At 46.3% G+C, this 12,896-nt stretch overlaps 1 protein-coding gene across 1 annotated transcript in view; it reads left to right on the top strand.

Annotated features, from left to right (window-relative positions):
- LOC133351802 (E3 ubiquitin-protein ligase SHPRH-like) overlaps window positions 1–12,896 on the top strand; it is a 94,310-nt gene that overhangs the window by 54,867 nt on the left and 26,547 nt on the right. Inside the window, 4 exon segments of the mRNA XM_061567339.1 lie at window positions 1,114–1,182; window positions 5,108–5,296; window positions 8,768–8,860; window positions 10,812–10,898. Coding sequence (XP_061423323.1) covers window positions 1,114–1,182; window positions 5,108–5,296; window positions 8,768–8,860; window positions 10,812–10,898 — 438 coding nt within the window.

A 12,896-nucleotide genomic window follows, 5' to 3' on the forward strand; every position in this document is an offset into this window, starting at 1 on the left:
GTAGTATCGTAGTATCGCCGTATCGCGGTGATCCCATGGCAGCGAAACAGTGGGCAGCACGCCCGCCATTGGCATCGGGGATGCGTGTGGCACTGCTGCTTGTGAATGCCCAGTGCTGCGCCGGTGTTTCTTGCTCATCAACGAGCCGTAGGCAATCGATGCACGCTGAGAAGGAACAGCGAGGGTCGATATTTTGTCCAGCGGGTCATCATCAGCACTCCTGATGAGTCCTAAACGAGGGCCTGTCGTTCAAAACATTGACCACTTAATTTCTCTTGTGTTGGTAAGTATTGATTCCTGATTTCCCCCGACCATGCATTGGTGTCATGTGAAAGTAAAGCAATCATGTTTATCTTCATTTGTGAAGATAATCGTACTGTAAAGTGTTTTTGATGTGCGCCATCAAGGGACTATAATTCCTCCTCTCTGCAGAAATGAGATCTCAAAGGAATTGGGGTAGGGTAGGGTTGGAAGGATTACATCCGTGCTGATTTGGTTTTTTTTCTGTGCGGCTGTATTTATGTGTTCATGCTTACATCATTTCTCCGTAATCAATAAGTGTATTAGTCTAGGGCAGGTAAAACAAGCAGAATAAAATGTCCAGCACATGCGATGTCTTGATTTTCAGTGTTGTTATTTACTGCGCTGATATCTACTTAGTCCGGCCAGGTAGCGTATCTGGAGAGCCTGCGGCTCGCTGTTGAAACATTTCGAGTTCAAATCTCGGTTGGGGGTCGGCGCAACCCATCATATCTCCGTGGTAGATAAAATAAGTGCCACTTTGCGCAGAAGTCTACATTGATGGTCCAATGTTAATACTTGTCACCGCCATAGGAATGTGTAATTTCCACCAGTGATTCAGGGTTGTAGAGAAAGGGGGGGTGGGGGGGTGTGCACCATCCAACACACATTTTTATTGAAATTAATATTCTATGTGTTTTTTTGGGGGATTTTGCAAAACAACTATGCACATGGCACCCATGCATTCATCCATAACATCGCGCAATTTGTGGGGGTCTGTGCCTCTCCCCCATCACCCATGCTCATTTCGTTGTTTCCCAGTCCATATGGGAGTGCGTGGGTTCTAACCTGGAGCCTGTGTTTGCTCCCCAGTCGCAGGACAAGTCTGGACAACTGAACCCGGATCCCTGCCCCATCTGTGCCCGGAATTTCGGAAAACAGGTGTGCAGATTGTGTTTCCTGTAGCGTCCTCCGTAACGAACAGGCCGCGTCGTTGAGTTGCGTTAAGGAGAACTTGCCCTGGACACAGACATATGTTGGACATATGTGCTTCGCCTTATTCTCTGCAGCTACGCACGCTCCAGTGACAACGTTTACGGAAAGAGGAACAGATACCTTCTTTTGTGCCGCTCGCTGCGTGAATCAAGTTCGTCTTTGTGCGCGCGTCTGTGTGTTTGCCGGTAATGTAGCGGTTAGTGTGCTGCGCTACGAACCCGGTGGTCCCGGGTTTGATCCCTGCTCATGTCCAACACAAGTGACGATTATCTGAAGCGGTCCTGAGTCTCCTCTAGGTCGACTCAGCCTCAAATGAGTACCTGGTGTGCAAATATCGCCACTAGGGAGACAAAGGCAGCCAGGCGTGGTGCTGGCCACCCACGCCGTCGTGTGCTGTGACGGCCTTCATAGGTGCTTGCTAACAGCACTTGCCCCAAAAGTATTTTCAGGCTATACGGGGGACCTTTGTGTTTGCTGGACCACTCACTGTGCAGAAGTGGAACAATTCATGTAATTTATTAAGATGCACGATACATGCATCTAATCGAGTGTTAAATATATATACTGTACGTAATACTAATAACATTTGTCAGTTTAACACGTAGGCTTTCACAACCAAAATTATACATAATTGAGGTTTTTGGGTTAGATCGCGTAAATAGGATTTTGTAATTAAATCCGCCACCTTCCGACACAGCCAATTAGTAATGTTTGTCACGTAAATAAAACATGCTAATTCGTTACTAGTTGTATTGTTGTGGGATTATTCTCCAACACACCCGTGTGCCGATTCGTTCTGTGCAAGAGGTTCCTGTGGCCACTGGTGGCTTCTATGTTCTCCGCAGTGGAGAAAAAGAGGCCTTAAAAATATCTATATAATCGGTGACCTTTCAGGCATTAACCCTTTTTCATGTACTTTGACGAAGGGCCGTTGCCGAAAATTTCGCCATATACTTTCTTTGAAGACAGTGTTGTTGACGAATGTTCTTGAAATGAGTGGCAACCCTGATTCATCGTGTCGAATAATCGGGTCGCCGTGGTAGGGCGAACCATCATCGCTTCTCGCGTTGAGCCTAATGTTCCAACAGGACACGGTGACGTCATGCGAGTCCCCATTAATTTCATTCGATACCTATGCCAATAATTGCTTTACTTCATATCATAAGTACCAGAGGGCATTTGCATCTGCAGCGTTCGGTACAGCGTTTCATCCAAATTATAGTTTGACCCCTGTATACCCATGTACAGAGCAAAACGTTCTTCCAGTGCAGTCCCGAAGGAAGTTGTGGAATTATTTTTGGGTGCACTCACCTTTACCCCACATTAATAATTGATTTCTGTTCATCGCACATGTGCCACTATGCTTTTATCCAAATCAAAAATAAAGAAAATGGGGTGGGGGGTGGTGGGGGAAGCTTGCCATAATGCTTGATTGGTTCTCGGGGATAATTAATTTCTCGTGGTTGTATGCTGCAGTAATGATTCCACGTCTCAAGGTTGCTTGAAAGGGAGAGAGAGAGATTTTAAAAAATGGCCCAGCAACCAAAATGTTGAGAAATGAGGCCACTCAGTCCTTGCATCTTTTCTATTCGCTGCGCGCTCGCTGATAGAGAGAGAACTCTGACTAATTGCATGTAATGCACCGGGGGTAGCTGTGACGATAGGTTTGGGTGTTAATTTTGCCAGTGGAATGGCCTCCTTACCGCAGATGGAATAGGATTAATCGGCAATTCCTCTTCCAAAGACCTTCGAAACTATTCACTCTTTAGAGCCCACGCAATAGTGCGGCGATAGTTTTGCTTTACTGTGTCCGGTCAATGCACAGCATCTGCAGCTTTATTGCTTTTTTGATTCCACGTGTGTGTTGATGGCTTTGCCTGGCTTTACCACGGTGACTTAGATTTTTTATTGTCTACTACAGCAACATTGTTAATGATGTGAAAGGACAACGAATGAAGACAGCCTTTGTTCCGCAATTTCGCAAGAGATGGAATGTGCATCACATGTGGTACCGCTTGATTTGCAGGGGCTAAGCCGCTGTTATTATACTTATTTTCACTTTCTGTATCGCCCAGTCTGAGCGCAGTGTTTGCCGTTTAGGCAAAGTAAGGATTTACAAGCTGGTTGCGCTCCATTTAAATTTGACAGTGGGCCAGTAATGCAGTGCAGTTTGTAGTGGAATCCGAACAGAAATTCCATTGGTTGTGTAGCTTATCAGCGCATCCTTCAATCAACAATTCCTATGCAGTATCCCCTGAAAGAGAGAGACCCGTTATCTCGAAGGGCCCTCACCTGGTAATAATACACGTTTATGTGCTGTCCGTGTGTACATGCTCATGTGCCAGTAAAAGCTCTTTATGGGCAAGTGCAGTCTCAATCTAAATTATATCGTTGGGTTTGTTTTCTTAATTATGTTGTCTTTGGTTATTTATGGCCTGGACTACTTGAGCTGAGCGCAGTTTATATTCCCGCCGATCACGCATTTAATGCGTGGGGCGCCGCCGGTGGGGAGATGTTATCTATCTCACCTGGTATACAGGAGGTCGTGGGTTCGATCCCGACCCTGACGCCTGCTGTGTATTTTGAGTTTGCATGTTCTTCCTGCGGTCTTGTCGATTTTTCCCCACGACCTCCCGTTTTTCTCTCCACATGAGAAACATGCGTTGAGAGTATTTCGCTGCAATAAACGTCCACATGATAAGCCACTCTGTTGGCCAGGTCGCTTCTGAAAAAGAGCTATAAAGCTCACTGTGTGGCCCTTACCTGGTAAAATAAAAAATAGTTTAAATCGTTTAGTTTTAATGCCTTGCCATTGACTGTAAATAAACGGAGAGGCTCGCAGCCACAAGGATCTCTCCCCGTAGGTTTAACACGGAGATGAGAATCACGACGCGCCCTGCGGGCTGAATCTAGCCCGGCACTTTATTTTGTACGACCTGTGGCCACATGAGACCTACCGCTTCGATACAAACCTCCACAAACCATATATATCCACCACTTCGAGCATCTTAGCGGCACGAATCAAGTACTAGAGAAAAACATTTAAACCTATAAGGTTGTATTTTTTTCGATTTAAAGCTTTCGTGACTGCAGGGATTCATCTTCTTGGTTCTTTCGGTAAAGTCACGTAGAATGGAAATAATAAAATAATAAAAATAAAACTTAATAAAATAATTCTCACGACGTTTCGGCTACAACGCAAGCAGCCGTCCTTAGGTGAAGAATGAAACACCACCAAGCTTGGAGCGTATATTTAACGTCGTGAGAATTATTTTATTATGTTTTATTTCTATTATTTCCCTTCTACGTGACTTTACCGAAAGAACCAAGAAGACTATAAGGTTGTGTTTTCTTTTTTGTCGCTGCAAGGGCCTCTTACAGCGACGGGACGTGTCCGAGGTTGTTTTTCCACTGCAAAGCCGAGCCGTGCTGCTGACGTTAAAGGCAATGAACGAGTCGAGACGCGTGTAGGCGATGCGGTGATGCTTTGTTCGAGTGGTGTTTTCCGACTAGATGGTGTTCGCAATGAACAGATCGTTAACCCCCGCCCGTGGCCTTGCTTGGCCCCAAGCCAGATTAAAATGTCTTATGAGGTCAGCGTTTTACAGTCTTATTACGGCTCGGCAGGACAAATACGCGATGGAAAACCACCCGTAGCATGCGGGCCGTGTGCTGGCTCGACTCAGATGTGCCAGTTTTTTATATATATAAGACGGGTATTTGTTGTGTTAATGTATGGCTTGCTAAACGTATTTGAAAGTCCTATTATTAGGCACGCGGAAACGAAACGGTTTCCCACCTCTGATTATAATATGGGCCCCCACACCCGCGTCAAGCTGCGTCTCCCCCCGCCCCCTCCCCGCGATTGCAGTGGGTGGTGCTGCAGTGCGGACACTGCTTCTGCAACGAATGCACGGCCATCCAGATGGCGCAGTACAGCGTGGGGTCGAAGCGCTCGGCCATCCGCTGCGCCGTGTGCCGGCACACCACGCTCCACCACGAGGTGTCCTACGTGTCCACGGTGGGGGACGGGGACCAGGCGGACGACGTCACCGTCAAGGCAAGAGGCGCTTCTGCTGCCGTCCCACCAACTCCCAATCACAGTAGAGCCACGAGACGAAGGGCGGCGGAGCGTGCACTTGTTTGTGTTCTCGTCGTCCGGGTCATTAAGAATACAATTCTGTCACGGAGGTCACGGCGATCGTGGAAATTGTGAATTTCAATCATTTCTGAAGTGAAATCTTTCGTATTGCCTGTGGAAGCGGATTAGATTATGCCCTTCCTTCAGTTCAATTTATCATTACGCTTGTTTGGGCCATTCCCCCAAATGTCACCTATTATATATTTTTTCTTATTAAGGTCAGCGTGTTATTGACGAACATGTTGGGTTTTTGCGTAAGCCGAGGCAGGGATTCGATCCCACATCGTCATGAAGGCTTTAATCAAGTATCCTCGTGCCCGATCCACTTGGCTACAGCACCTCAATCCAGCCAGTGCTGCTTTTTCTTATGCAACACCGGTCTCACTGCCCCGATGCCCACTCCGCTACCCTCCTTCCCTTACCCTCCTGTCCCGTCATCACAACATCATTTAACATGGGGTAGCGCCACTTGTAAAATGGTAGCACCATCCGAATCCTGACACACCACTGACTCTGTGCCACACTCCCACCCCCCCCCCCATCTGTCCTACTAGATGCAAGAAGTGCTGTGATGTGTATGGGTGGCAGTACTCCCTGATGCGGTCAATTTGAGTCACTGGGAGGGTGCAGGAGTGTGCCCTGACTGCAGTTGTCTCTGCTGCTCATGGCCCCCAGCAGTAGCACGTTTTCCACTCATTGCAGAGGTTGATGGGTCAAGCCCCACGGCCGCCCTGATTAATGCTGCGGGTGTATTAGCCATGCAGTATGCGCCGTCTGCTTGACGGTTAAGGGAAATATCTCGTGAAGTTTATTATATAAAAGAAAGGTAGTTTATGTGTGCTGCTGGCATGCTTAAGATTTGGCACATTTTATGGATTATTTGCAAATGATGTAGAATTTCCACCACTGGCTCAGCGCTGGCAACAGCAATTTAGCACCGGCGCAGTGCTCGTTTGACTCTTGACTTAATTGGGAAAAGCCACTTAGCAACATCATCCCCCTTGCTGGAAAACGAATGCCCAACTCTCAGGCTGGTGCTGCATTCACCTTGTGCCGCACAGGGACAGCTGCTAAAGGGGTTGGGGTCCCCTACCGCAGGGCATCGAGATGTACCGGTGACGCATGGGAGGTGCGTTATATTGATATTAAGCGATGATATTGGGTGCCATGGTGGCGAGATGTTAACTACCTTGCCTGGTATAGAGGAGGTCGTGGGTTCGTTCCAGACCCTGACACGTGTATATTTCGTGTTTGCGTGTCTCTCTCCTCATGGTCGCGGGGATTTTTCTCCGAGTCCACCTATTTTCCCATCCACATTTAGAAAAAACGTGCGTTTAGAATATTTGGCTGCTATACATTTCCACGTGATAAGCCAATTCGTTGAGATATCATTTGTTATGGCCAGGTCACCTCTGAAAAAGAGCTACATAGCTCAGTGGGCCTTACCTGGTAAAATAAAAATAGTAATTTTTTTCATAGTTAGCTTATAATAACGACAATTGACTCTTTAAGTATAGGTCCTATTTCAACCTGGCATGGCTCAATTCCCCCTCTTGGACCCGTTCACATAAGTACACATGTTGCAGCCACATGGGAAAGCCTCGCCAATATGGATTCTGTCTTAGGGACGGCTCCGAAGAAAAATCATGAATTTGAATGTAACAAAAAAATTGATGGAGGCAGGCTGTCATTTGTAAGAGGTTGGCTGCAATGCCCTGAATGCAGAAATAAGGGTTGCGGAAAAAAATATAAATTTGCATGCAAGCCCGACAATATTTTCCACCGTTGAGCTATTTTTGTGCGTGAGCGTGCATGCCCTTGTGAATTACAAAACGGAGCCGACAAACAGCGCGGCGTTTGGGGTGGGATCAATAACACCTGCTTCTAGCCGTTGCCTTGGCTCATTAAGAGGACCCTGATGTTCCATCTCAGCACGGTCATTTTTGCCGCTATAATTGAAGAGAATCGTTCGGCGGACAGCAGTCGGGAGGATGTCTTGTCGCGGGGGGGGGGGGGGGGGGGGACGGGACGCACGTACACCTACGACAGTGACTACTGGCTGCACTGGAGTCTTCCAAATGATATCAAGAGGTGGACGAAAGCGGGTTGGAGATGCTTTTGCAAAACCGAACCTTGATAATGATGCGCAACAAAGCAATGTCTAAAAATGTTGCACCTCCAATTGGCACGGTTGTTCACGTTCGGTGTGAAAGAAGTTCAACATGCATGCATACAAAATACAAATATTACTTGCTATGATGTATGGTTCATGAACAACGGCATTGCCAACGAAAATTTAACAAAAAGCTGGAAACTGTGTGAAAAAAACATGGAGAGGGTCATGCTTGGAATTATACCGAGAGATGGGAAGAGGAAAACATGGATTATAGAACACAAACAAGAAATTAACTGATTTAGAAAATTGGGCGTGTGTAAGACACGTAATTTAAGATAATGATAATAATAGAAATAATATACACACCTAAAATATATTTATTCCAGAGATCACAAGGCGCTCCTCTACAACACACACGCAGGCTCACACGTGGTTGAGATTACGGGGTAGTGGCAGCCAAAGGAGGGATCACACCCAAGAGGGCATCCAATTGGGAGATACTATTTGACTACTACTATTATTATTTAACCAGGTAAGGTCTACTGAGTTTAACACGTAGGCTTTCGCGACGAATTGCCCGATGATGCTGGTTGCAATTACCAGCGAAACGTCGTACTCAAATTGTAAATGTTGTGGCTTCAACACACCGGTGGGCTAAAGCAGTGAACTATTTGTCTTTGTCAACGTGACACATTTTTTACTGATTGGCCGTGTCGGGTGGTGGAGGGTTACGACACATTTATAAATAACGCGATCTAAACCCAAAAACGTTGATTATGAAGGTCTACTGAGCTATGTAGCTCTTTTTCAGAAGCAACCTGGCCACAAATGATAGCCCAACGAAGTAGCGTATCACGTGGGATTTTATAGCAGCGAAATACTCTAAACAACATGTTTCTATATGTGGAGGGAAAAACCGGAGGAACCGGAGAAAAATCCACGCGACCACGGGGAGAGAGAAATACAAACTTCAAATATACAAGCGTCAGGATGAGGATGGAACCCACAACCTCTTGTATACCAGGCAAGCTAGTTGACATCTCACCAATGTGGAGTGACAAAGCCAGCCCGTGGGCAGGTCTTAGATGGATTCTTATGTCACAGGACAAGGATTGAGGGCTACACAATGGGGGGGTCCTTGGTCGTAACTTATGATGAATCAGGTGACCAAGTTAGAGTTGGGTGCAGCATAGGATGCCACACGGCCTTATGCTGTGAACCCATGTGGCTGTATCACAGTGTACTTACAGCTGTGTTCTTGGACTTCGCAACAGGGCAGCCACTCCACGAAGGTTGAGGCGGTCATACGGGAGCTCATGAAGATCCACATATCGGATCCCGAAGCCAAGTCTCTGGTCTTCTCTACGGTAGGCAAATGCTGAGCGGGTTGTTCTTATCACGCTGTGTTGCTGCTGCATTGCTTTGCTCAAGGTTTCAAAGAACAAGTGTGTGGCTGAAAACACAAGTGCAACTTGGGGTCACTGGCATGCAAGTGTCACCTGCACGCTGTGTGGAATCTCTCATGAGCCTCTGTCAGAATAATATTTTGGGGCCTCGCGGAAGCCATCCTGCTTATTGCTGCATCTCCAGTGTTAGTTTCTAGGCATCGTGAGTTTCGACTGTATCCAAGTCGTTGTAATTATGCCGCTGTTTAAGGTTCAGCGCGTTGGACTTGCAATCCAGAGGTCGTCAGTTCGATTAGATCTTCTGGCGCGCGGCTGTTGAAATTAACCAGCAAGTCACTTAATATCTACCTTGTGGCTGTCGTCAGTATTGATACTATTATTGGATTTACTGTGTTTTTATTCGATTTAATCCATACTTGCATAGTTAAAAAAAAAATCATGAAATTAGTTTTTTTTTTCTGTTCAGCACTTAGAGAAATGTTGAAATATTAGGCATTTTATAAGATTATTATTACAATTACATCTGACACCACCGTCTACCCAGCAAAGGCAAAACCCACATTCAATTGACAAGTTGCGTGTGGTGGGGTAAAATGTGGGTACTGCCACCTCTTCAGAGATGTCTACCAGCGTACTCTCTGGAGGAGCTCTGCGTAGCTTTCTCGAGTGGCAGAGGCTCCCTTTTCACCAGCAGTGGCACGAGTGAGAAAGGCAGGGCTGCACCTTTGCCATCACCTTCTAGCCATTGTTCCGAGAGAAAAAAAACCCTGACTTCAACGAAACGACCACCCGTCGGTAAACTACTGCACGTCGGCTTCTTCTTAGGCACAGCGTGTGAATGCAGCACAAGTCCCGTACCCCCCTCCCTCCCTCCACCCCCCTCAATGCTGAGCTGCTGGATTAATTAGGCGGATAGCGATGTTGCTGCGTTTGTTATTGTTTGTTCACGCAACCCTGAAAGCCGTCGTGCGCAGATTAATCTGCCGGCAGCGGGGCCTTGGGTGAATCGCCGGCAGCCTCTGGGCGAATTACGTGGAGCGGTAGTTGTACACGGAGTGTTTATCATTAATGGCGTCTCTCAATTACGGCAGGGCATAAAGCAGTTAAGCGCTTAAGGTACTTTCCGATGGTTGGCCATGCAGCGTCGGTGCCTGCCAGAGCCCCTGACTGCTGGAAGGGTGGTTAATTGTGTGAGAAGAGCTTAACGCCTCCACGGGAGGCTCCGTTAATTGACTTGATCATCGCTTTTATATCTTTCCCCAATGAAAAACCTGCGTTTTTATTATGGAGTTTACCATATGCTGCGAATATGAGTTTTTTTTATTTAATTTATCACACCTCTTCTTTTCAACAAAGGCGCAACATCGGTTTGTTTTTTTGTGGCATAAAAGCAGCGGGCTCCTCAAAGGTTTTTGTTTATTTGCGAGTTTTGTTTTGTTATTTTCTCGAAAGTAAATTTTCTGCTCCAATTAACTGGTGAATAGAAATTCTACCCTGATAAATGCAACAGCAGCGACTCGTTGAGAACACGTTATCTGTGCTTTGGCAATGGTGAAACGGCTTGGCAAAGCACGCACCTTCCATGCTTTGTAATTAGGACAGAAGACAGTGATCTATTGAGGTGAATATTAATCAAACGTGCATTTTCTCATTGCCTGGCACACGCGCGAGCGCCAATCTGGCGCATCTGTGCAAGTTGCAGTGCGCTACCCGCTTCGGCACGACTCCACCACATTGTGTGTGGCAGCACTTTTGGTCAATCCACTTCTGTTTTGTTGTGATTATATTTCCTTCGCAATTGACGGCACGAAACGTTCAACTTGTTTTTGGATTTTTTTACCCACGCAACTGCTTGCAATCGCCTGCCGCGCTCTCTCTTCCCCGCCTTTTCCTCCCTCCACTGTTTATTTAGTGGCAGGACGTGCTGGACATTATCGGCAAGGCCCTCAAAAAGAACGGCATCTACTTTGCACAGATCAATGGGATCCACCGCTTCCAGGTGAGAGACGTGTTTCGCCACATGGGGGGCTGGTTCCGGGGTTCAAGAGCAGCGGAGAGCCTCTGCTTGACCCCCGGCCTCGAGCCAGATCCCATCTGCAGGGACCATTCACGGGCACCGCCAGGGGATAGCAAAGACCCTTAATTGAAAACGAGCGGAGGTTGAACGTTTAGTGCAGCAGCAGCAGCAGCAGCAGCGCTGCAGTGTTTGGCTGACGAGCGTTTTATTTTTAACCGAGTATTTTGGCGCCGACGCAGTACGGCAACGATGTGGATTGTACATATTGTTCGCACTTGCGATTTGCATGGTTGGCTACGTATGGTGCGAAAGAAGTTCGACATACATATACACATATTCTACGACGATAATATCCACGGTAATTGCGTTATACAATCGTGATTGTCGTTGCACATTTTCTTTTTGTTAAATGTCTTTTTATTCTGACAAAATATTTAAGGAATAATGAACTCCAATGATAACCGTTTGTATGTAGCTGTTATCCATTAAATTCGTGATTTTCAAAACATTTGCCTGAATAATTGACGGAGTGCCGCTTGCGTGACGTAATTTTCGTAATTTATTGGATTATTTAATTGGTTTTAGTATAACTGACAGCACATGCATTATAAGCCTCATGGGCTGTAATGATTAGAAATGCCTGTAGCAGCCTTGCGTTGATTGATCTTCAGTTGAAGAACTGTTAATAAAAGGAGGACAGCTTGTAATGCGCGCAATTTTACAAACGGACTAAACTTAAAGCCCGAGTCGTTAAGCTCTATCGATACCGCAAGTCAGCGAAAGCACGCAAACATCGCGTTAACACGCGCGAAGTACAACCCAAAAACAGGCAAGTTATGTAAAACTGACTCCGCGACATTCATCGTTGCGAATTGTAATGTATCGTGTCGCGAAAAAAATGGTATCGCTGCAATCTTCATGAACACGCGTCCGCGGTAGCAGCTGCTGCACCTTGGGGGGGGGGGGGGGGGTAGCGGTGGGGGGGTGGGGTGTTTAGTTTTTCAAGGAAAAGTTAACTTTTGTGGAAACGTTTGCAACGTGATTTGAGCAGCAAGGGGGAAGGCTAAAGTGGCTTGGCGTGGACTCGGCTTAGGATGCAAAGATCTTTCACGGAATAATTTTCCGCCATGAATTGCTCCGGGTGCAATCGCAACGTAAGCACCGGTGTACACTGTGGTGAACATAGCAGCCACCAGTGGCCACAGGAACCTCGTGCACAGAACAAATCCCAATATTATCCAGACTAGAGGTTTTTGGGTTAGATTGCGTAAATATAAATGTGTCGTTAAACCCGCCACCACCCGACACAGCCAATTAGTTCAGCACACGGGTATGTTGGAGAATAATCCCACTACATTTACAACTAGTAATGAATTGGCATGTTCTGTTTACGTGATAAACTTTACTAATTGGCTGTGTCGGGTGGTGGTGGGTTTAACGACACATTTATATTTATGCGATCTAACCCCAAAAAACCTCTATTGTAAGCGCTGTAATGGTGAAGCCAGATCTGTATTCCAATAGCGCGGGTCCTCAAACTGTCCCAGTTGCGGCATAAAATGTGTCGCTTTAATGTGAATTAAATTCCGCTGAGGAGCTATTTCTTGCTGTAATTAATTTCGTAATATTTAGTTTCGATGTTAAATGAGATTAATATTTGTTTTCTTTCCCATTGACTTCCACTTGGACTTTTATTTTTGCATTCCAATCTTTTTTCCCTGGAAAGGTTAAGTCGCACGGTCAGACAAGATAAAGGTAAAGGCGCAGCTCTGCAAAAAAATTTTATCGTGCCACTGCTGGCACAGAGAGGCCTTCGAGAGGATATTTTTGTCTATGTTCCGCACTGGCGAGACATTATTTTGGCAGGGGTGGGGGTGCCCACACTTTACCCCGCCGAACGCCGCAGTGAACCTATTTATAGGCAGAGATTCTAAGATACAAAATTCCAAGATACAAATTCTTGTATCTTGGAATCTCTGC

The sequence above is a fragment of the Lethenteron reissneri genome, chromosome 5 (assembly GCF_015708825.2).
Source record: "Lethenteron reissneri isolate LAM-NWPU_2019-01 chromosome 5, ASM1570882v1, whole genome shotgun sequence".
Taxonomy (NCBI): domain Eukaryota; kingdom Metazoa; phylum Chordata; class Hyperoartia; order Petromyzontiformes; family Petromyzontidae; genus Lethenteron; species Lethenteron reissneri.